The following is a 23780-nucleotide window of genomic DNA, read 5'->3' on the forward strand; positions in this document are numbered from 1 at the left end:
GCGACTTGGTGTTGAGATAGCTGCATTTCCAGTTTTTGAACAGAGTCGCGAGAGCGGATCTAGCGCTGTTAATACGTTAGATAACATCCGTCTCCGATGCTTCTCCCTGTGAGAGTGCCTTGACCCGCCAGGCTGATAACCTTAGTTTTAGTGATCCAAATCCCGAACCATTTAGCCAAGGTCCATAACCCGGTGAGAGAGCAAGCAGATGTGATCAGCGTGGCCCAGGTGTTTCAAGAAAGATATCATTGTCCATTAAATACCTCATGTCCTCCGAATAAGGCAGCATGGAGAACATCACTGATAACAAAAAGAAATAATATCGTTGACAAGAAGCGCTTTGGACGTGAAAATCCTCTGAGATTTTATCTCGGTACAGCACGTGACATTTTGTGCCATCATAAGTCGCTCTGATAATAGCTATTAGTTTCTCTGGAATACCACTCCTGCGAAGAGCACTCCAGATACACTCCCTGCTCACGCTATCGAAAGATTTCTCATAATCGATGAAAAGCAAGTGGAGCGAAGATCTAAACTACGCGCACGGTTCCAAAATCATCCGTAGGGTGTTAATTTTGTCGATGCAGGAGGAACCCGAGCAGAAAGCAGACCACTCTCTGTCGATCAAACTCTCGAGATATTCCTTGATGCGTTCCAGAATTATTTTAGCTATTATTTTTGCGACATCAAGGAGCACGCAAATACCCCTCTAATTGTCACACTCAAAACGGATCCCCCTCTTTTAAGATCATGATGGTCATCCCCTTATTCCACTCTCAGGGAAGGCACTTAGATTCCCAAGATTTCTGCACGAGTGGAAGCAGCAGATCAGCGGTAAATGCAGGTGATAACTCTGCAGGGAGGCCATCAAGCCCAACGGCTTTACTTCGTTTCAGTGCATTGATGGCCGAAATAATTTCTCTTCTGTTTGGTGGAGCAGTCCTTATTCGCATGTTACGGTGACTAGTGATTTCACCCACAAGAGGAGGAACCTCACTGGATGTTATACGGGTAGGTACCATGAAGAGGTGTTCTTTCCACCTCCTTAGTTGTTCAGCATCGTGAATGCAATGCATGCGGCAATGATTCGTTCTGGAATCATTGCAATCTGCGGCATCTTTCGCTTCCCTGATCAACACAATAGCAAATTCTCCCATGTCGTCGGAGTTTGAGCGAGTCACGGCGACCATCGCTTGCACCGGTCGGTAGACTCTTTAACTCCTTCCGCAGGTAGATCCTAAGAAGTCCTTCCGGGACATGACCGGCACCCCAGAACAGAGCACTTTTGATGGCAGCCAAACGATCATCGATATTCTCAGGCGCGTTGCTCAGTATATCTGCCATTCAATCAGCAAGATAGCTCTTCCAAGGTCGAGCGACAGCAGGGTCTCACAAGCCGTCAATGTTGTACTTAGCGGATCGCAGAGCCCAAACCTTACAAGAAATGGCGGAGGCAACACGCAAATGAAAGTATGCGAGCATCAAATGATGATCCCTTTCGAGGCCAATGTTAGCAACTCTCTTGTTACGAATATGCAACAGACAACTCTTAAATCGCCAAGTAGTCAATCTGATTGCTCGTATGGCGTTGGTCTTTTGAAGCCCCAGTGATCTTATAGAGCAGGCTCTGTTCTCGAAGAATGTGCCACCAATAACAAAACGGTGGAAGTTGCAGAAATCCACGAACCTCCCACCATTACCATTGCTGACTGTGCTTCCGCATCACATGTCCGAGCAAGCTGTTGTCGGATCACACCTTGGCATTCAGATCACCCATCACGATCATGTTACCTTCAGGAAGCCTCCTCTGAATCGCGTTTAATTGCTCGTAAAAAGCATCCTTCTCCACTACATCGGAAGTCTCCGTTGGTGCATTGTATTGCAAAATTATGATGCTCCTTAACCTGGACCGGAATCTTGAAGTTAGAAATCTGTCAGAAACCGGCCCCAGGTCGAGAGAGCGCGCCCTACGAAAGAAGTCTGCTTCTGGCTATAAGGAAGGCTATTCGGAGTACAAAGGCAATTTACCTCAAGAGGGAGAGAAGTACTCTCCAGAGTCCCACAACCTTACTTCGCTTAGGCCCAGAATGTGCAGCTTATATCGTTGGAACTCTCGCTCAAGTTGTGGAACATAAGAAAGGGGACCCCCGCTACCGTCATCGAAGAGGTTCCGGATATTCCAGAAACCTATCTTAGTTCCATCCACAGCCACTAACAACACAGCCCTCTCCAAAGCCTAAAAGGGGAAATGGATGCCACAATAACCGCAGTCGGATCGGTTGGCACAGCGATGAATGTAAGCTAGCAACGGAACGGCAGAATGCTGGATATACGACAATTGTGCACTCTCAAGGAACGCGGGCACGCCCGGAGGCCTATCACGAACTCCGTTGAGTCGAAAAGCGACTTCACAGATGGGAAAAGGAAACCTTGGAGAACCAACAAGTCCGTGTACTCGTGAAGTAGAGAGAACAACTGCACCAGGCACGGAAGCTTTACCAACAAGTCAGAGGGATGAAGCCTCATACACCTTGATGCTCATCCTGCCGAGACAAAGAAGAAAAGAAGAAATAGGCATATTGGAGCAGAGAGTTTGGGTTGACCGTATTGCCCGGTAAGCGTGCTAACATAAATATAGGGAATTGCGTATTAGAACGTTGCTTCTAATATAATTGTCTGTGACCCCTCCACCGTCTTAAGTATGAATGATGTCAGGTAGATTGGTCTGAAAGGACCCTTTTTACCCGCTTTCGGAATAAAGACCACTTGTGCCCGTCTCCATGCCCATGGCATATATCCCAAGGCTATACTGCTCCATACCACTCTTACGATAGATCCTAGCATGGTTTTTAGACCTCCCTGGAGTAGTGCTGGGAGAATGCCATCTACCCCGAGTGATTTAAGCGGCTTAAAGGTTCCCACTGCCCATTTTACTTTAGCTTGCGGCAATACCTTCATTGTTGAGGTGTCAGACAGAATTCCATTGCCCTCCGCTGTAGAGTAAGACCCCAGAAAATGAGTTATGAGGAGCAGATGTATTCTGCTCTCCTCATTATCGGTAAATGTCCTATCTTCCGAGAGACAAACGATATTGCATTGTATCCGGCTATAGCTTTATATAGCCTAGATGCTTCTGTGGTTTGTTATATTCCTTCATAGATTTCCCTGAAACACATTGGTAATAGCGTCAGTGTTCTTTTGAACCTGTTGAAGAGTTTTCGCACCTCCTTTCTCCTCCTGTCTAGATTTCTGTTCCACCAGAGTACGTTCCTTTATGACTTGACGGTCTTAGCCGGGCAGCTGGCCCTAATAAGGGTCAATGATGACTCCAACTCTAGTCAGTATTTGCTTCGGGAATACTTTCCGCAGTATGACTAGACGAATGCTCTTTGCCGCATAAGCAAAGCTAATGGACCGCCTCGAAGTTTCTCCTCTTTTGGGATCATGGTCTTAGGTCTTTTGGGAGTTTTTCCTTTTGCGGGCTGATCTAAACTGTTCCCCACTTTCTTGGTTATGATACTGAAGGATTAGGTTTGTCCTGAGCTTTCTCTGGTTTTCAGGTCGTCCCTTAAATAGCACGGATACCATTTAACGCTTGCGCCATTGGGACCTGTCTCCTTCCTGACGTCTAATATGGTGACCTTAGATGTCACTTTGCTCGTCCCTGCTTTTGAGCAGGACTTTGTTGGTTGTGGTCTTCACGGTAGATGGAGATCGGCGATCGGCCAGATTAGGTGCGAAACGGGGTTTTGTATCATATTGCTCATGTAATTCCTACGAGTATTCGCCATACCATAGCCATCTCTAACACAGTAAGGTGAGGCCCACTCACTGAGGCGATCCTAGTTCGAATAATAATAATAATCGTTGGCACAACAATCCATATTGGATCAGGGCCTTGAAGTGTGTTAGAGCACTTCATTCAAGACCGTAACGGTACACTACAGTAGACTGTAGGAGACAATGTGGTCAGCATTGCGCTCGCCCGAGATTATTACCCTGATTTGACTCAGGTACTCATTCACAGCTGAGTCGACTGGTATCCGACGTCAGATCACGATGCAAATCCCACTGCCACCAGCGAGATTTGAACCGCGACCTTCCGTACGACAGCCTTGTGCTCTAACCACTCAGCTATCCGGACACCCTAGTTCGAATACACGACTAAAAACTATCCGCATAACACCCCGGATTATGGGAGGTGTTTCTAGACTCCTCAGTCTAGATCTGTGACGTGTTGTTAATACTACATTCCCCTCGTATAAAGTCTGGTTATTACCAACCACTAACAGTCTTGATAAACGAGAGGCTTCGGCCCCTGGAGAGCCACACATTAACCCCAGAGAGAGTTAGGCTGGCTCCCAGAGGCTGCATTCCGCATCAGTCTATCCTGCAGTCTATTGCTGGACCCCCTGACTTGAGCGGTCAAATTTGGCTAATTTTTCAGACTTGGAGAAAGTGCAATTCTTTCTTTAGGTTTTTCATTACCGATAATTAATTTGCTTGACCTAGTTTGCTTAGGAACTCCGGGAGGGGTGGACACTTCATTGGATCTTGGACAAATAAACAAATGCTTATTTCTGCTGACACATGGAGATTTTCTAATCAGTTAATGATCTCTCTTATCAAATCAGTAGGAAAATTTACAATCAGCGATCCAAATCTTAGAAATTCACAAACAAAGTTTCAATCTCACTCGCTCAACTATCGAATTATTCAGGCATTAGACCGTAGGATAAATCTTAAGACTTACCTTTATCAATTTCGTTATTAATTTTTCATAGAAATCAGATTGCCCAATCTTACTAGGCCACTATTCTGCAGGGTATATAAAGTGTTGGAAATTTTACTTCGCTTTAGTTAATAAAAAAATTTTATTCGGGCTACAAACATATAACATAAAAATTTTTCCAACGTCTCCTTATTAAATATTGCCTAAAAAGGACTTTTACAAAATGGCGAAAGGTAAACTAGAAAAATGTGTTTTCTTTTATGAACGATAATATATATTTGTTTAAACGGGGCTTGTGAATATTCATGCGAAAATCAAAGTATCAAGGATATTTTACTTAAAAAGCGGTAATAGTTCAGTGCATATTTCAAATCGGTGGCAAACCCAAAATCGAACCTTTCCTATAAACTCTGAGTGCCTGGGAACATAGCCTCCCTTCAGATCAAAAGATTCAATCATTAAAAGATGAACATTTCTCACATGATTCTATACAACCTCAGGTTCAATCAGTAACCTCAGTGATAATGTATCCTGTTTTAGTCGATTTAAGGGGGTATTCCCGTGCAAAGGCCCTTTTTGAGGTTTTGTGTAAAGCAAAACCTCATTAAAATCGATTAACAGTCTATCTGGCTGAACCGATCCAAATGAAATTTGGTGAACATATGGGAACCATGAAATCCCACGTTGAAGGTGGCTCATATGTGCAAAGGCGGGGTGTAATTTTTTTACCGGATATAGTCGTGCGGGGTATCAAATGAAAGGTCTCGATTAGTACTTTCCGAAACTAGTTTTACCGTAAATTCTAAAGTCCGCGAGTAAGGAATCAAAATGTGAGACACGACTCATTTTCGGAAACTACTCAGGATAAATTTCTGAAAAAAAGCAGGATGGTGCGCTTATATGGAATATAGGCCTCGAAATATGTCCCATTTCGATATCTGCTCCTGCCCTCATCCTGAGAGTACCAATTGCACCAGCATAGCAAACAATATCGCCCATACGCATGCCAAGTTTCATAGAAATCCGGCTATCAGTATCAAAGTTATAGAAATACAAACTTCGCAATTTCGCACGAATTTACTGCATCTTAAACAATGCAAATAAGATGCTGACGTCATGTGTGTGTGTGTGTGTATGGTGGGGGAGAAGCTACAGCTTTTGAGAACTCAGGCCGTGTTGGCCCCGTCCGGATTCGTTAACGTATCGCAGGATTTCCGTTAGTGGATGTGATGCTACCCGTCGCAATCGGAAGACATCGGCACCAAAGATCTGATGCCTGATGCGGCCATAGGCGGGGCACTCACATAGGAAATGCTCCGTGGATTCCGCTTCCTCATTACAGGAGGGACACGTATCATCTTCGGTAATTCCTATTCTGAACATATGCCCAGCTAGTGAATTATGGCCTGTCAGAATGCCCACAATACACCTGCAGGTCCTCCTGCTTTTCGACAGGATAAACTTTGCGGTACGTATGTTGGGTTCTGGCAGGAAAAGTTTGGTGTGTCGAGCAGCATTTAAGCTCTGCCACCTGTCATTATGCGAAACTTGTTCCCAGTTTTTGAAAGCAGATGTAGCCAATGCTACTGATACCTCAATTGCTGGCTCCGGTCCCGGCATAGGAGAGATTGACCCCTCTTTCGCTAAAGCGTTCGAGATTTCATTTCCCTCTATGCCACAGTGACCAGGTACCCAGAGTAGTTCCACCGATTTGAATCTAGACATAGAGTTCAAACGGTTTCTGCATTCCTGAGGTGATCAAAGGACTGCTCAATGCCCTCAGTGGAGCTTGACTGTCACTGCAGATTGCGATGCGCCTGCCCTTCAACCGCTCGTCAATCACCCAATTTGCCACCCTTAGGATCGCATAAACTTCGGCTTGAAAAACCGTTGCATATTGTCCCAAAGGAAAAGCCCACTTTTCGTTTTTATTCGAGAGGTAGACTCCGGCTCCAGAACCCTCTTCTGTTTTTGAGCCATCGGTGTAGAAGACTTCCGTATATCCCGCTACGCATTCCTCTGGGTCTTCCCAGTCCTCTCTATGCTTCAGGGTAACTACATATCTTCCACCAAACAGATGTATGGGGACACGAGAATCGGAAGGCATTGTAAGAACTGGATTCAGTCCTCCCAGTAACTCTTCCAATGCTCTGTGCCCTCCACATCCGTTGTTTTCCCATAGATCCAATCGAATTAGCCTATGAGCTGCTCTCATTGCAGTGTTTTGAATAAATATATCCAGGGGCTGCAAATTGAGTAGTGCATTTAGAGCTGCACCGGATGTTGTGCTCATCGCACCAGTGATACCCAGACAAACAGTTCTTTGCAGTGCAGCTAGTTTACGGTGAAAACCTTTTTGTCTCACCTTAACCCACCACACTACGGATGCATATACGAACATCGGCTTGATGATGGCAACGTATATCCACATTACCTCATGAGGCCTGGGTCCCCATGTCGAGGCAAAGATCGGTCTGCACAGCCCATAAGCTGTGAGAGCTCGTTTCATCTTTACCTCTGTATGCTTGTTCCAAAGAAGTTTTTTATCTAGAGTGACCCCCAGATATTTCACTTCTTCGGAGAGTTGAAGGGTAGTACCCCTCATCTCAGGGAGACAAAGTCCATCCAGTTTTCTCCTTTTTGTGAATAAAACCATTGTGGTTTTATTTGGATTAACTGACAAACCATGTCTAAGGCACCAGCTGTCTATCAAATCACCGGCACGCTGTATATTCCTACACACCGTTCCAAGATCCCGATCAACAGCAAGTACAGCCATGTCATCAGCATAAGCTTCAGCGTGTATTGGCAAATTTTGCAATTCCCATAGCAGTGAATCGATCAGCATACTCCACTGAAGCGGCTTAAGCACACCTCCTTGGGGGCAGACCTTCGTTGCTTCCGTAGTCAGGTAGCGATCGACCCCTACCTCAGCGCACAGCAATTTTTGCGTTAGCATAGCATGGATCCACTTAATTAAAGCATCATCAACACCATACGCTTTGGCGGCATCACAAAGTTTTTGAAAAGGCGCACAGTCAAAAGCCCCTTCAATGTCCACGAACACCCCCATCGCGTAGTCACCATTCAAAGTTGCATCCTCTATCTTTGTGACCAAAGAATGAAGAGCAAACTCACAGGACTTTCCACGTTGGTGAGCATGTTGGTTTTCACTAAGTGGGTGTGACCTAAGTGCGTTTCGACGAATGCGACGCTCCACCAGTCTTTTTTTTTTTTTTTTTTGAGGAGGTGGAAATCTTCAAAAGACACTGGTCTGGACACACCAGCGTGTGGGATTTTTACCCACTAAAACCACCCCCGACTCCCTCCCTGCCCCGCGGAACCACCATAAGGTATTACATCACGGGGCGGAGTCAGCTCACTCTAGCTTAATCCCATTTCTTCTATACGCGGCGCACGTGACCGCGCTTTTCTCCTTTCCTCTGCCTTTCGCAATTTATCTTGAATAGATGCGATCATGGAGTTGACCGCATCCCAATTCTCTTGATGTGCTAGCATTTTCGGTACCAGATTTTCTGCTACCAGCACCTCTCCTAGAGTCTCCTCTAGATTCCTCCTTTCTTCCACAAATCTCGGACAGTGGAAGAATACATGCTCTGGGTCCTCTGGGACTCCATTGCAATTTGGACAATCGGGTGAGGTCTCCAATTTAAACCTGTGAAGGTATTGGAGATATCCTCCGTGTCCCGTGAGAAACTGGGTGAGATTATAATTAATCTCACCGTGTCGTCTCTCCAACCACTCCTTGATGGCAGGAATGAGCCTGTGCGTCCACCGGCCCTTTCCCGAGCGTTCCCATCGCTCTTGCCATCTATTTATGGATCTCTCCCTCTCAGCGTTCTTTGTCCGCGATGAGGAAAAGGTTGGCTTTGCATTGTATATATTCGCCATCTCATCTGCCAAGATGTCAATCGGCATCATTCCAGAGATGACGAATGCTGCATCATCTGAGACAGTCCTGAAGGCAGAGCATACCCTCAAGGCTGTCCTCCTGTAGACTGAACTCAGTTTGGTAGCATTCCCTGACATCCACAACGCCTCCCTCCAAACTGGGGTCGCATAGAGCATGATCGAGGTCACCACCCTGGCTATAAGCAACCTAGAGGTATGCCGTGGCCCTCCCACATTCGGCATCATCCTCGCCAGGGCCATACTAGCAGTGGATGATTTATCACAAACATACTGTAAGTGTTGCTTATAGCTGAGCTTCCTGTCTATCACCACCCCCAAGTATTTGATGGTCGGCTTGGAAGTGATGATATGATTCCCGATTCTAACACAGGCGTAATTTCTCTTCCGGCGCTTCGTGATGAGGACCGCTTCTGTTTTTTCCTCCGCAAGCGTCAAACCAGAGCTCTCCAACCAGCATTTGACAGCACTGATTGCCTCGCTTGAGTATAACTCAGCATCTTCAAGATGCTTTGCGACGACAACCAGTGCAATGTCGTCAGCGTAACCCACCACTGTGGCTTCCTCCGGAAGGGGAAGATTAAGTACATCGTTGTACATGATGTTCCACAGTAGTGGGCCCAATACGGAGCCCTGTGGGACACCGGCAGAAACAACGTACTCCTGCGGTCCGTCATCAGTGTCATACCATAGCCTCCTTTCTGTTAAGTAACTATCGACGATAGCAGCGAGATAGGCGGGAATACCAATCTTCGCTAGGGATTTGCGTATTAGATTCCAATTGGCCGAATTGAATGCATTTTTCACGTCCAGGGTTACTACCACGCAATATTTGCTGGTACTACCCTTTCCGTGAATTGCATCTTCGGCCAAGCCAGTAACCAATTTGATGGCATCAATGGTTGATCTGGCTTTTCGGAACCCATACTGCCGATCTGAAAGGCCGCCTTGGCCCTCAACAACCGGGAGTAATCTATTATAGATAACCCGCTCTAACATTTTCCCTACTGTGTCCAAAAGACATATGGGTCGGTATGACGATGGTTCACCTGGAGGTTTACCAGGCTTAGGCAGAAGTACCAACTTCTGTCGCTTCCAAGCCGCCGGAAATATTCCTTCGGACATGCACGCTTCAAACAGCTCAGCGAACATGTCCGGCCTGGATTTGACGGCAAGCTTAAGGGCCTTATTCGGCACTCCGTCCAGGCCCGGCGCTTTATTGTCTCCTATTCTGCTGCAGATCTCCAGCAGCTCGTCTCTGGTGACTGGAGGAATTGCCGTCACATTCAGAGGTGTTTGGAATATGTCGGTGCTCTCCTCTTGCTGGAGGAATAACCCCTGGATGATTTTCAGCAAGAGGGTGGGACACGTGATCTGCGGAGAGGAGCGGCCTCTGAATCGTCCCATCACTATTCTATAAGCACTCCCCCACGGGTTGGTGTCCGCTTCTGAACAGAGCTCCTTAAAGCATTTTGTCTTGCTTCGCTGGATGGCGAGCTTGAATGTTTTGCGGGCTGTCTTATAGGCGCACTCTTTCTGCCCCTGATCGACTGTATCTACCGCCCTCTGAGCCGCTCTTCTGGCTCGGTGGCAGGCTGATCGAAGACCGGTCAGTTCATCATTCCACCAGTAGTTTGGTCTTCTACTGGGGAATGAGCACCTCCTAGGCATAGACGCGTCACATGCTTTGGCGATGCATTGAGCCAGATGGACGGCTCTTTCCGTAGAGGCGCCCGCTATGTCAGGTTGATCTAACCACACCTCTAAGAAGCTCTGCTCATCCAAAGATTTTGCAGACCAGCCTGAAACCTTTTTCGGCTTCGGGCATGATAGCTCTTTGCCCTGTAGCTCGACACATGTCTCAAAGAAGATTGCCTGGTGATCGCTGTGGGTGTAGCGTTCGCTGACGCACCAGGACATACCACGCGCCAGCGCAGGGCTGATAAAGGTCAGGTCTACAACCGACCCTGACCCCCCTTTCTGAAAGGTGTTTACGGCACCTTCGTTAGCCAAAACCATGTCCAGCTGCGCAAAAGCCTCCAATAGACTGCGCCCCTTAGCATTTGATTCTCTGCTACCCCACTCTAGGGCCCAAGCATTGAAATCACCAGCAATCACCTTTGGACTTCGTCCCCTTGCGTCGAGAACAAGATTATCAAGCATTTGCTCGAATTCAAGCAGTGTCAAACTTGGTGGGGCGTAGCAGCTGTATACATATACACCACTTATTTTCGCCCACACAAAGCCACTGGCTGCCTGACTTGCAGTACATTGTATGGCTTGTCGACCACAAGCCCATATCGCCGCTCCACCAGTCGAATCTGTGACCCATACGCCACCGTGGCGGTTTCTGTACGGTTCACTTATGATGGCAACCTCCATCTTAGATTCGAACGTGGTCTGCTCAAGTAAATCCTGAGCGACCCTGCAATGATTGAGGTTTATTTGAATAAACCTCATTTTCTCATTGCAGTGAGCGCCTTCCTAAATTCCGGACATTTGGCACTTCCGGCAATGTGCCGGTTATCCTGTCCCTCTTTGGCTACGCACAATAGGCATTTGGGGTCCCTATTGCACTCTCTGGCAATATGGCCTTTCTCCCCACACCTTCTGCATCGATCGGACCGATCAATATTGCTGGTGCATGCCTTCGCGAAGTGCCCAAACATGAGGCATTTAAAGCACCTCTTTAGTGAAGTTTGCTCCCTTAAACGGCAAACAACCCATCCAATCCGAACCCTTCCGGCAGCTAACAACATCTGCGCTGCCTCCGCTGGCACTCGTATGGTGGCCGTTTGAGTACCACCATAGGCTTTCCGTAGACCGACAACAGACTCCTCTGTAAGTTCTTTCAACTTGAATTGCTCCTTCAGAGCAGTACAAATTTCTCCTTTCGATGTAACTTCATCGAGATCCTTACATTGTATATAGATCTCATGTTTTTGGGCACGCACTGCGGCATTCTCCCCAAGTGAGTTTTTCACTTGAGTGCGAAAGTCATCAGTTTTGCTACCGCTGGATCTTTTCAGCTCGAACATGAGATCCCCTTTCTGGGTTCTTCGGATTCTGTTAACATTTCCGCTCAGATCTTTTAGGTCGGGATCAGCTTTGACCTTTTTGAGTATCTCCGCGTAGGACAGATTGCCCTTACTGGAGATAACAATCGCATCTGGACGAGTTCGCACTTTTGCTTTTCGTTTCGCTTTTTTGTTGGTTACTTTAGTCCATCCATCGTTTTCGCTGGTCTTGGGCTTCGCAACGCTGGTCGAGTTTCCTAGATTCGCTGTATGCTTTCCTCCTTCTGAACTGTTGGTGTTGGTTTTCAGGATGTCCTGTCCGCCTTTTTTTCTCTTAGGCGCCTGCTGATTATTTAAAGGATCCCCCTCTTTTTCACGTACTCGCTTATTTCGCTGGGATTCGATGGTAGTACGGTTAGGCGTCACTTGGGTCGCTTGTGATACTGTTGGCACAGCGGGGTTCGGCGTGTTGTTATTATTCTTCTCCTCCATCTGTGATCTATTATAGAGGACTCTAATGGCCCTCACCATATTCTTTATGGCTTGGTGCACGTTGTGCTTGTCCTTGATAAACTCGGACAGCTCAACTATCTTTGCCCCAAGCTAGGTGAAGGGTAATTCCTCCGGATCGGGTCTCCGCTCCTTATAAGCCCCGACAGGGTTACTCCTTTTATACGCTGTTTCACTTTTGCCAGTTATTGATCTTGCCTGTACTTTTTCCTTCATCGCCTTTAGCATTGGTGGAGATCTCAAAGTTGATGAGCTTCTTTTGAATGGATCCTTATCTTGTTCCTGGAGCACCTCTTGCTGTCGCGCATCTTGAACATATGCTGTGGGTGTTGTTACAGTTTTTGTCGTCCAACGATCCATCTTCAGTTCATCCTTGGTTGTTCTTGCTACTGGTGTTCTCGGTAAGGTCGTACTTCGCTTGAACACTTCCTTCTCCAGATCCAAATCACTTGTAACATTATATGCCAAGGTGGCCAAGTTGTCCACCACCGAGGCACTGCGGTCGAGGGATATCGACGACCGGGAGCCCGCTTGCTCACTCCCAAAAGCCGCCGGTACTGGGGTTCCGAGCCCCTGCACCGTAAGTTTACTCCTTCTCTCGTCTTCCATGGTGGTTTTATGTTCTGGGTATCCTTCCCATAGCCATTTTGGTCCACGCACCAGAGATGAGCAAACACTAGCCCATACACAGTCAGAAAAGAAAAGTGCATGAACACATATTTACACATCAATAGGTATGCCCCTATCCGCCACCTGGAGTCGCGCCTGATGGGAGATCTGGCAACTCCTCACAGGTCGCTCCACCAGTCTCTCCAAACCTTTCAGCAAGAATGAAGTCAAGCTGATCTGTCTGAAGTTCTTTGGATTAGAATAGTCATCTTTCCCAGGTTTCGGTATGAAAACTACCTTAACCTGATGCCAAGAAGAAGGCACGTAGCCCAGAGCAAGACATCCTCGAAAAATATTTCCTAGAGATCGCTCTAGATGCTCCATACCCTCCTTTAGCATTGCCGGATAGATGCCATCCATGCCAGGTGCTTTGAAATGTTCAAAGGACAGTATGGCAGCTCTCACCTTTTCATGGGTAACAACCGCTTTCACAGTGTTCCAGTTCCTCTTGCAACACTTGCGTGTTGAAGGGGTTGCAAGAACCATCAACTCTCCCCCTACCACTTCTCTCACCCGTTCTCCCGGGTGGTGTACTTCCAGGAGGGTCTGTACTGAGTCCAGTCTGGAGCTCGTGAAAGTACCGTCGGGTTTTCTAAGAGAATCCAACTTGGCCGACTCATCCCTTTTGAGGACTCTGCACAGCCTTGAAGTCTCCCTTTCGCCTTCCAGTTCCTCACAGTACGCTCTAAAGGAGTCTCGTTTCGAGCACCTCACGAACCTCTTATATTCACGTTGTGAGTTCCTGAAATTTAACCAGTCTTCGTCCTTGTTACTTTTGCAAGCACGATTTAGAAGTCGCCTGGTTGATTTCCTGAGTTTTTGCAGTTCTCGGTTCCACCAAGGAACCGTTTTACCGCTTTGGCCTCGGGAAATAGGACAAGCCTCTTCATAGCACTCTAAAAGTGTGCCGTTCAGAGTTTTCAATTCATCTTCCAACACCAAAGGAGTCCTTAGGGAACTGTACTTTATTGCCAAGAAGTTCATTGAACTTTGCCCAATCCGTTTTCCTAGGGTCCCGTCTTTGTACTGGCGACTGTTCGCCCGCAATAGTCAGATTGAATTCTAGATATCGGTGATCTGACAGTGAGACCTCGTCTAGCACTCGCCAGTGCGTAATCAACTCTACCAATTTTGGGGTACAGATTGTTAGGTCAATTACTTCGCTTCCTCTCGGTCCCACGAACGTAGGAGCCCACCCTACGTTTGCAGTCATAAGACCAGCTGAAGTGATGAAATCAAATAGCTTCTCTCCTCTTGGATTGCATTTGCTACTGTCCCAACAAATATGTTGAGCGTTCGCATCGCAGTCTATTAAGAGTTCGAGACTACTTGATTCTGCATACGCCACCAGATCCCTAAGTTCTTGCGTCGGATACAAAGAATCATAGGGTAAATAAGCGGAGGCAACTATAATGTTTTTCCTCTCGCCATTTATCTGGTATTGTATGATGACCGTAGCTAAGTCCTGGGAACAATATTGTCTCAGCATAGTTCCCTCTAACCGTCTTGACATCAGGACGCCAGCTCTCGGTCTTATGGATCTTTCGTTGTAGAAGATCCTAACCCCCTTTACTGATCCAATGCCACAGATTCTGTTAAATCGAACCCACGGTTCTTGCACCAGAAAGATATAGGGGAAATCCTGTAGCTTTGTCATTCTCGCTGCCAACAGGTAGGAGGGAGCTTTGGCATGCTGCAGGTTGATTTGACCAATCTTTATGTTTTTCGACATAAACTTAGTCTATTGTCTTATGGAAAACAGTTAGAAGCGTATGCGGCAGTCCGCGTATGACGGGGTTTCCTTCACACCTTACCGCCAGAGACTCGATCTCCTCGTGATTGATTTCTCTGAGAAAAGCCGTACTTGGAAGTACCGCAATTCCCATGTTCTCATCCACGAAACATCTCATCTCATCCCGCAGAGCATTCATCTGTTTTCCACTTAGCACCTTAATTGGTTTGCGGTGTCTGGGTTGCATAGATTCGATCACTCGAACTGGCATCAAGTCAGTTCCGTTCACGTCTCTGGCTTCCCTTCCTTCCGCCTGTTCCCTGGAAGGTGTAGGAGAAGTTACTAGCAGGTAGGATTCACTCTGTAGTCCCTTCCCCAGTGCGAGCCCCCATACGGGGGGCACACCGGTCCTAATCCCCGCGAGACATGTGGATATAAGCCCTGGTGCGGAGCACAATAAAGCATTGGCCACAGCAGATGTATTGGTCTTACGCTTCTTGCGCGCATTACCGCTGGCAGAAGAGTCTGGTGCGTCCAGTGTGTATCTTACCGTGGTTTCCAGTTTATCCCCACCTTCCGCCGGAGATTCCGCTTCCTTGCGTCCGATTTCCCTGGGCGTTACCGCGCCTAGTGGTACAGCCACGTCCATGTCCTCATTCCCAAGGTGCTTCATCTTCCTTCGCAGTGCTCTCTTCTGCCGTCGGCTTAGGGCCTTTCCAGGTTCACGGTGTCCGGACCGCTTGGATCCATTTCCACACACCGGCGTTAAACAAGTAGCGCCCACATCACCAGCTTCCCGTTCTTCCGCTCTTCCCGGTAAGGATGAAGGAGAAGGTTCTGACAGGCAGGATTCAGCCTGTAGTCCCCCCTCCTTAGTGCCCGAAGTTCCCTTCCGCCGGGCCTTCCTCTTCCGCTTGCGGGTAGATTTGGGCTGTAATACCGCGGACGAGCCGGCCGTAGTCGGATTTCCAGTTTCTCCCAATTTGAGAGTTTCCGTACTTTCCTTTCTGGCTAACTTCGCCGTAGGCACCAAGTGGAAACTTTCCACTGAGTCGGAAAGCATGCCTTCTACAGATTGATCTGTAGGCGAATATGAATGTGGTGAGACCTCCAAAATCCGCGCCTCGGCCGCGACATGATTGCTCATGGTCGCGGGTGGATTCGAAGTCTGTGACTTCCTACCACTTGGAGAGTTTAAATCCATCGTTTCCATATTTATATTTTTGAACACCCTTAGTGTAGTAGTAAACTACTACAGGCTCCCCCACCACGATAAGGTGGTGTCCGAGGGGGAGCTGACGTCATAATTAGAGAGATGAAGATGAAGAGTCTACTTTTCCCCAGCCATCTTTAAGGTTTTCTGTAGAACAAAGCCTTCGGTTCAAACCCAAGCGCTGGCTTCTGCCATACGATTATGTTAGACTTTTACTCACTAACCCCCCCCCTCCTTTGCTTACCCAGCATTTCGATATGACGTCACGAGACAGGATCAATTACGAATTGTGACTCAAGTCGTTATTTCCTAGTTTCCTCCGAAACTCCTTTCCCAGCTGAATGTGAATCGCCTTGAATAATATTTGTACCGCCCTCCAAGTTTTTTATAAGTTAACATTTCATCCACGATATTCTCGGGTAGCAACCGCTCCCAGAAGTCAATTTCCGCCTCCGCCCTATGTACGGCAAACCTTACGCAGTTAAAAACAACATGATCCGCATCCTTCGCAATCATCTCGCATGTTGGGCAATATGAGGAGTCGTCACGCCTGAAGCGATGAAGGTATGCACGATACCCTCCTTGTCCGTTTAGGAATTGAATTAAATCGTAGCTCACTTCAAACTGCTTTCGTTTGATATATTCTGGAATAATCCTATAAATCCAGCGTCCTTTAGTTGAACCATTCCACCTTTTTTGACACTTCAAAATCGCTTCACTTCGTGCTAAGTGCCGACAATGAGTACAGGACTCGACAATTGCATATGATGGGTCATCGAGGCGTCGACCCTCCTTCGCCAAGATGTTCATGGGGACTATGCCTGCTATCACACATCCTGATTCGTCTGATGATGTACGGTAAGCGCACGACATTCGCAATGTACTCAATCGATATGGGATGGCGATATCTCCTCCATTTGCTTCTAGACTTAACGGCGATGCCCACAATGGGGACGGATAAAGCAAGATGGAGCTGACCACTCTTGAGATAAGGAGCCTAGCCCCACCTACATTCGGTAACATTCTTGGCAACAATGCACCAACCCCGGATGCCTTTATTGTTAAATTCTCAAGATGGGGCTTGAATTTTAGTCTTTGGTCAACCATGACACCTAGGCATTTAAGCGTTGTTTGCTAATGTATGATGTGCTCGCCAATTTTGATTTTTATCGACGTTTGCTTCCTTCAACATGCGCCCCAACGGCGCAACAACCGATATCCGGTCTAGGCCTGTCTTAATATGGAACTCCAGACATCCCGGTTTTACGCCGAGGCCCACCAATTCGATATCCCTACAAGCAGTCTGGCGACCTGACCTATACCATCACTCCATCTCAGACAGGGCCTGCCTCGTCTTCTTTTTCTACCATAGATATTGCCCTTATAGACTTTTCCGGCTGGAAAATCCTCATCCATACGGATTAAGTGAACCGCCTACTGCAAACTATTGAGCCGGATTTTATCCGCAACCAAACGGTCATGGTATCACTCTTAGATTTCGTCGTTATGTAGGCTACGGAATTGTCAACCCTCATGTAGGGGCCAAAAATTCTTCGGAGGATTCTTCTCTCGAACGCGGCCAAGAGTTCGTAATTCTTCTTACTAAGAACCCAAGTCTCCGAGGAATACATGAAGACTGGCAAGATCATTGTCTTGTACAGTAAGAGCTTTGACTCTATGGTGAGACGTTTCGAGCGAAACAATTTTTGGCAGCCAACAACCGTGGACAGATTTCATCGTCATAGCGGTCATTGGTTGCGACTTTCGACCCTAGATAGGAGAAATTTTCAATGGTCTCAAAGTTGTAGCCTCCTATCTTTATTGTGTCCGTTTGACCAGTACGATTCAATGTTGTTCGGTCTTTGGTTTTTGACGCTGACATTCCCACCATGTACTTCGTCTTGCCCCGAGACCTCGCGCCGTCTGCTCGATTTGAGTGAAGGTAGACTGTACATCTCGGGTTGTTCTTCCCATAATGTCAATATCGTGAGCATAAGTCAGTAGTCTGGTGGACTTGAAGAGGATGGTGCCTCTCGCATTAACGTCCACATCGCGACTCACTTTCTCCAGGACCAGGTTAAAGAGGAGGCATGTTGGGGCATCCCCTTGTCTTAGACCGTTATTGATGTCGAATGGTCTGGAGAGTGATCCTGCTGCTTTTATCTGGCCTTGCAGGTTGGTCAGGGTCAGCCTAGTCAGTCTTATCAGTTTCGTCGGTATACCGGATTCTCTCATGGTCTTATGCAGTTTTACCCTGGCTATGCTATCATAGGCGACTTTAAAGTCGATGAAAAAATGGTGCAATTGATGTCCATATTCCAACAAGTTTTCCATCGCTTGTCGCAGAAAGAAAATCTGATCTGTTGCTGATTTGCCTGGAGTGAAGCCCCTTTGGTATGGGCCAATGATTTTCTGGGCGTATTGGGCTATCCGGCTTAGAAAGATAGCGGAGAATATCTCAACTGTCTCGTAGAAAGTATCCCCTCCGACTCTGGAGTCTCCTCTGTAGGGTCGTGTACCTCATAAATGCTTATATTTTTAAGTTTGCCTCTCAAACGCAGAGTGCATAGCCGATAATGCAGGTTCAATTTCTGGGCTGACTAACAAACCTACTCCGAGCATATGGATTACTGGATAGCCCCTATATGGTGTAGTGACTCTTCTCCAGGAGACGCGTAATAATAAATTCCCTTTTGTTAGGGCGCACACTACGATGCACTTCCCAAGATTTTTCATGGTACCAAACCTCAAGCGGTTCCTGTTTGTGCTACACCCAGCGACAGTAAGAACTTTGAATTCCTCATGCTCACCGATCAGGTCCTATGTTCCTGTAGTCAGTCAAATTTTACGAAGCCGACAAATTTACATGCACCCGAAAAAGCACTTTTGATAAGCGCCCAGTGCTCATCAATGTTATCTACCGAATGTGTGTGTGATGAAAATCAGAAAAAAAGATACTACCTTCCCCATGTCCCTTTGGACATGTAAGCAAGATGTTGTTTGAGCCCCCTTTGGCATACGAGTCACCCAAGATGAACACAACGTCATTTAACCATGACTTTTTCTTCAGCTTTTCCCCCGTTCACAAGCAGGGTTGGCTTATCGTGATCAGTTTCGCCATTTGGTTCTATCAAATGCCTGATCTGGAAGCTATCGCGAGGCTTTTAAATATCCATCCAGCGTATCAAACTACCGTCTTTTCGTTGCTAACCATCAACTTCTATGTTCAGACCAATATTGGCAAGTGAATTCTCGTTAGCGCGATCGCGAAGACGCCTCTCACGCAGTTTTTCCACGATCGGTAAAACCCCATATCGATCGCGAGTATCCTAATTTCGGATGTGATCAAAACGTGTCACGGCACTAGTCCAACGCAACATTTTCGTCTCCATTACCGCAAGACGCCATTCATTGTCTTTTATAGTCGGCCAACATTCAGAACCATAGAGAGCGACTGGACGGACGACATTGCGGTGAATTTTAGACTTGAGACGTTCGGTGATACGTCGATCCCAAAGAACACCAGTTGTGGAACGCCACTTGATCCAGGTTAGGTTAATGCGTGAACCAATTTTATAATGCAGTGCCATTAGCTGACAGCATTGGCCCGAGATATTTAAACCGGTCATTTCTGGGCAGATCACTGCAGCTGACAGCGGTTGTATCTGTTTCATCAGGAAGTTGCCAATAGGCATCTTTCTCGGCATCAGGTTGTGCGTACGTGGTGAAGAAATGAATAGTGCGACCAGCTGATATAATGGTGAGCTGGTCATCAAATCGTTTGACTTCCTTAACGACATCATGGAAATCCTCTGAAATGGCAATGCCAACACCGTATTGAGTTTGTGGGCTATCAAAGTAGAGAAGTTTATAGCCATTTCTATCGCGTTTACGTTCAATGTTGCAGCTTCTGGTACCAGACCATCGGGTTTTTTAGAGCGCTAATGATCAATGCGCCTTTTCCGAAGGGCTATTGCGAGTTCCTTGGTCTTTCCGGTTGGAGTACTAACATTTAGCATGCAAACACGTATTTGTTTTGCTCGGATTAACTTACTTATGTCCTGACGTTGTCCATGCGTCAAGAACCCTTGCCCATTTCTCGATAGGACGAGGACCCGTCCTGCTGCGTCGACTGAGGTGGACGCCCTAGCATTTTTCCTAGGCTTGTTACTTGTGTCTAAGGAGATTGGGTGCATTTCCCTGGTCGCGGAACCTGTCACCAAGAGAGATTAGGTAGGATAGAGGAATATCTCCAACTGTACTCTATTTATCTCTTTTCCTGATCTCTGAGCATAGTACAAAGTATGTTACCTCAAACCCGCCTCCTTTACCTGGGCTGGGCAGCCAAAATTAACCATTCTGGAACATCATCACCTAAGTGCAGTTTAACTCAAGTGTATCGTTGACATGTGCTTCCAGGTTTATGTGTCAAATATCCTCGGAAATGTGTATTAGGTCCTTTTGGGCACTTCTATCCTTCACACGTAATTTACACCACTTGACATGACACATACATTATCAACCGTACCTGAATTTGAAAAACTAAAAGAAAATTAGGGAAAGTTGCAAAAAACCTAAACCGCGCGGCTGGATCCTTATTTTGACCCTACCTAAACCTTAGTGTACGGATAGTACAGTGCTTAGAGCGCAAAGCTGCCATTGCGGAAGCTCACGGTTCAAATCTTACTGGTGGCAGAGGGATTTGTATCTTTAGTGGATATAGGATACCAGTCGACTCAGCTGCGAATAAATACCTGGGTCGAATTAGGGTAATAATCACGGATAAGCGCAATGCTGACCACATTGCCTCCTACAGCGTTCCATTATGCTTTAAAATGAAGTGATCCAATATGCTTCGAGACCCTAGTCCAATTGGATTATCTGGATTATTATTAAACGTTAAACCCTTAAGTATTACACGGCCATTGACACTGACTCTTCTCTCCTCTCTCAAACCGACTTGGCACGGTCTACGTCTAATTCGCTAATTCCCATTCATTCTTTAAACAAATTTTTGTTTCTTTAAAGCTACTTCTTAAAATTTCATAATTTGGTTTTTAAGGTTTTGTGTAAAAAAGGTGGGAACTGTGAACGCTAACGCATATAGTGAGTTACATCATTCTACGTCGAATTTAAGGGGGATCCCCTTCCATGCAAAAGGGGGTGTAGATCTTTTTTTCACCAAATATAGTCATGTAGGGTATCAAATGAAAGGTCTCGGTTAGTACTTTCCGAAGCCGGTATTAGTTTTGACATTTGTTGGAAAGTGGAAGTGCCGAGAGTCGAAAGTGATCATTTCTTTCACGGACCTATGGCATAGAGCGTGATCCTACCTAGTTTGGTGAAAATCGCACAATTGCCAACAAAATTATAATAGGTCAAAATTGTCCTTTTTGTGCAAATTCAAGACTTTCCTAAAGCTTTTTGGAATACTGATCTTTAGTCCAATCTTCGTCTATTACCAAAAAACTAACAGAGACGAAATAATTATAAGTAAAATTAAGCTCATTGGCATTTACTCTGATTGCAGGTCTTTTGGTCTATCTCCTCTTCAACATTCTGGCTTTATCTGCCAGATACACACTTGTGGAAGCTGTTTGTGATCAACCTGACGACAAACAATATGATCTTCGTCCGGATCCAAGTGACTGCAAAAATTATTTTGAATGTGGAAGGGCACCAGGAAGTTATACCGAAAAGAAATGCCCCCATGGGACGGGATTCAATGAAGATTCTCAAACTTGCATGTGGAGGACTAGCACTGCCGCCAGTGTATGTTTTGGAACACCTACTACCCCCAGCAATTGCAACCCCGCTCCTTTCCCCGATGCAGTATATGACAAAATGAGGGACCAGTGTGTGCTGAAGTGGACTCTCGTTATGACATCAGAAACAATGCCAGATTGTAGCGAACAAGATGCTACAGGAAATTATGTATACAAAGATGAATTTATCGCGGACCCAACAAACTGCGCTGGTTATTATCTATGCAAAGATGGCGTCAGGTTAAAGGGTTCATGCGATGCAAAACTTTTTAACTTTGACCCATTAAATCAATATTGCGTCCGCAAGGAAAATTTGCCGTGCTCAGTCAATAGCGTTTTCTCAAATGCAGTCTGCGAAGGAGAAAAATCTGGAACATTTGTTGCGGATCCAAATATCTGCACAGCTTACTTCCGTTGCACTGGCAACGATGCAGGGCGTCAAGAATTCTGCGACAAAGGACTTTACTTCAGCGAAGGCAGTTGTGTCTCAAAACGGCCAAGCAGATGCAGTTGTGAAGATGCGAAAGAAAATAGTAAAGGCGAATACGCTCATGAGGATCCAACTAAATTTTGGATATGCGACAACGGTATGCGAACAGAAATGTCATGCCCTAAAGGGACAAAATGGAGTCAGGCAGATAAAAGTTGCCTTATGTGATGAGAAAGCAGAACTCTCGTCGCTTAAATTGAAAATTTAATTTGTATTCAAAATTTCATTCTGATAATAAAGTTTTTTGAAGTCTTCAGTTGCGTTTACATCTGACACTTCTGTCCAGAATAAATCGTTTACAACGGCCAACCGTTTTCAGCGACAGCGATGCAAACTCAAGTTAGGTTTCATATAAACGTACTATGGAAACGTATTCGCATAGTACTACTCCGATCTAAGTGGTCAACTGCTTTAGTGACCTAATTTTTAAGGTTCTGCGAGAAGTAAAACCTTATTAGAATCGAGTCGATGTCCGTCTGTCTGTCTGTCTTCTTTAAAATCAGTTGACTGTCTGTCTATTTGTCTGCCTGCCTTTTTTCTTTTTTTGAGAAGGTGGAAATCTTCAAAAGACACTGGCCTGGACAGGCCCCCCCCAAACTCCGTGGAACCACCATACGGTATCACATCACGGGGCGCAGTCGGTTCATTTTAGCTTGGTCCCCTTTCTTCTCTGCGCGCGTACGTCACCACGCTTTTCTAGTCTCCTCTGTCTTTCGCAGTTTGCTCTGGATAGATGCGACCATGAAGTTGATCGCATCCCAGTCTTGCTGACATGCTAGCATTCTTCGCACCAGATTTTTTGGTACGAGTATCTCTCCTAGTGTCTCCTCAAGGTTCTTCCTTTCCTCCACAAATCTTGAACACTGGAAACATACATGCTCTGGGTCCTCTGGGACTCCATTGCAGTTTGGACAATCGGATCAGTATTTTTTTTGGGAATTGTGGGGTCCTAAGTCCGCGTGAACTTAATGTCGGACCGGACGGGAAGTATCTAGTTTAAATCTAAACAGGTACTGGCAATATCCTCCATGCCCCGTGAAAAACTGGGTAAGATTATAATTAATGTCAGCGTGCCGTCTCTCCAACCACTCCTGGATTGCAACGCTCCCAACGCTCTTGCCATCTATTGAGAGATCTCTCTTTTTGGGGGTTCTTCGTCTGCAATAAAGGATAGATACACTTCGTATTGTATATATTCGTCATCACATCTGCCAAGATTTCAATAGGCATCATTCCAGTGATGGCGAATGCTGCATCCTCTAAGACAGTCTTGAATGCCGAGCACACCGTTAGGGCTATTCTTCTGTAGCCTGAATTCAGCCTGTTAGCGTTAAATGTAACCTGCAAGGCCATTCCTCAAACTAGAGCTACATAGAGCAAAATGGAACTCACTACCCTAGCTATAAGCAGCCTGGAAGAATGCTGACCATACCACATTCGACATCATCCTTGCCACTTGCAGTGGATGGTTTGTCATAAGCATACAGCACGTGTTGCTTATAGCTAAGCTTCCCGTCTATCGTCACTCCCAAGTATTTGAGCAGGCTTAGAACTAACGATAGGATTCCCAATTTAAATACGGGCAAAATCCCTTTTACGGCGCTTGGTGATGAAATCCGCTTCTGTTTAGCCAACCCTTAACAGCACTGATCGCTTCGCATGAGTATAACACAGCATCTTCGAGGTGCTTTGCTACCACAACCAGCGCTATATCGTCGGCGT

The 23780-nt window shown here is 46.3% G+C and overlaps 1 protein-coding gene across 1 annotated transcript; it reads left to right on the forward strand.

Annotated features, from left to right (window-relative positions):
* The first annotated feature begins 4955 nt into the window (after positions 1–4955).
* Positions 4956–22312, forward strand: LOC119647609 (peritrophin-44-like). The gene is made up of 2 exons (XM_038048640.1): positions 4956–4965; positions 21334–22312. Exons 1-2 carry the CDS (start codon positions 4956–4958, stop codon positions 22224–22226), a joined length of 903 nt encoding a protein of 300 aa, XP_037904568.1. The 3' UTR covers positions 22227–22312.
* Positions 22313–23780: the final 1468 nt, after the last annotated feature.

Source organism: Hermetia illucens, chromosome 2, assembly GCF_905115235.1.
Source record: "Hermetia illucens chromosome 2, iHerIll2.2.curated.20191125, whole genome shotgun sequence".
NCBI classification, from domain to species: domain Eukaryota; kingdom Metazoa; phylum Arthropoda; class Insecta; order Diptera; family Stratiomyidae; genus Hermetia; species Hermetia illucens.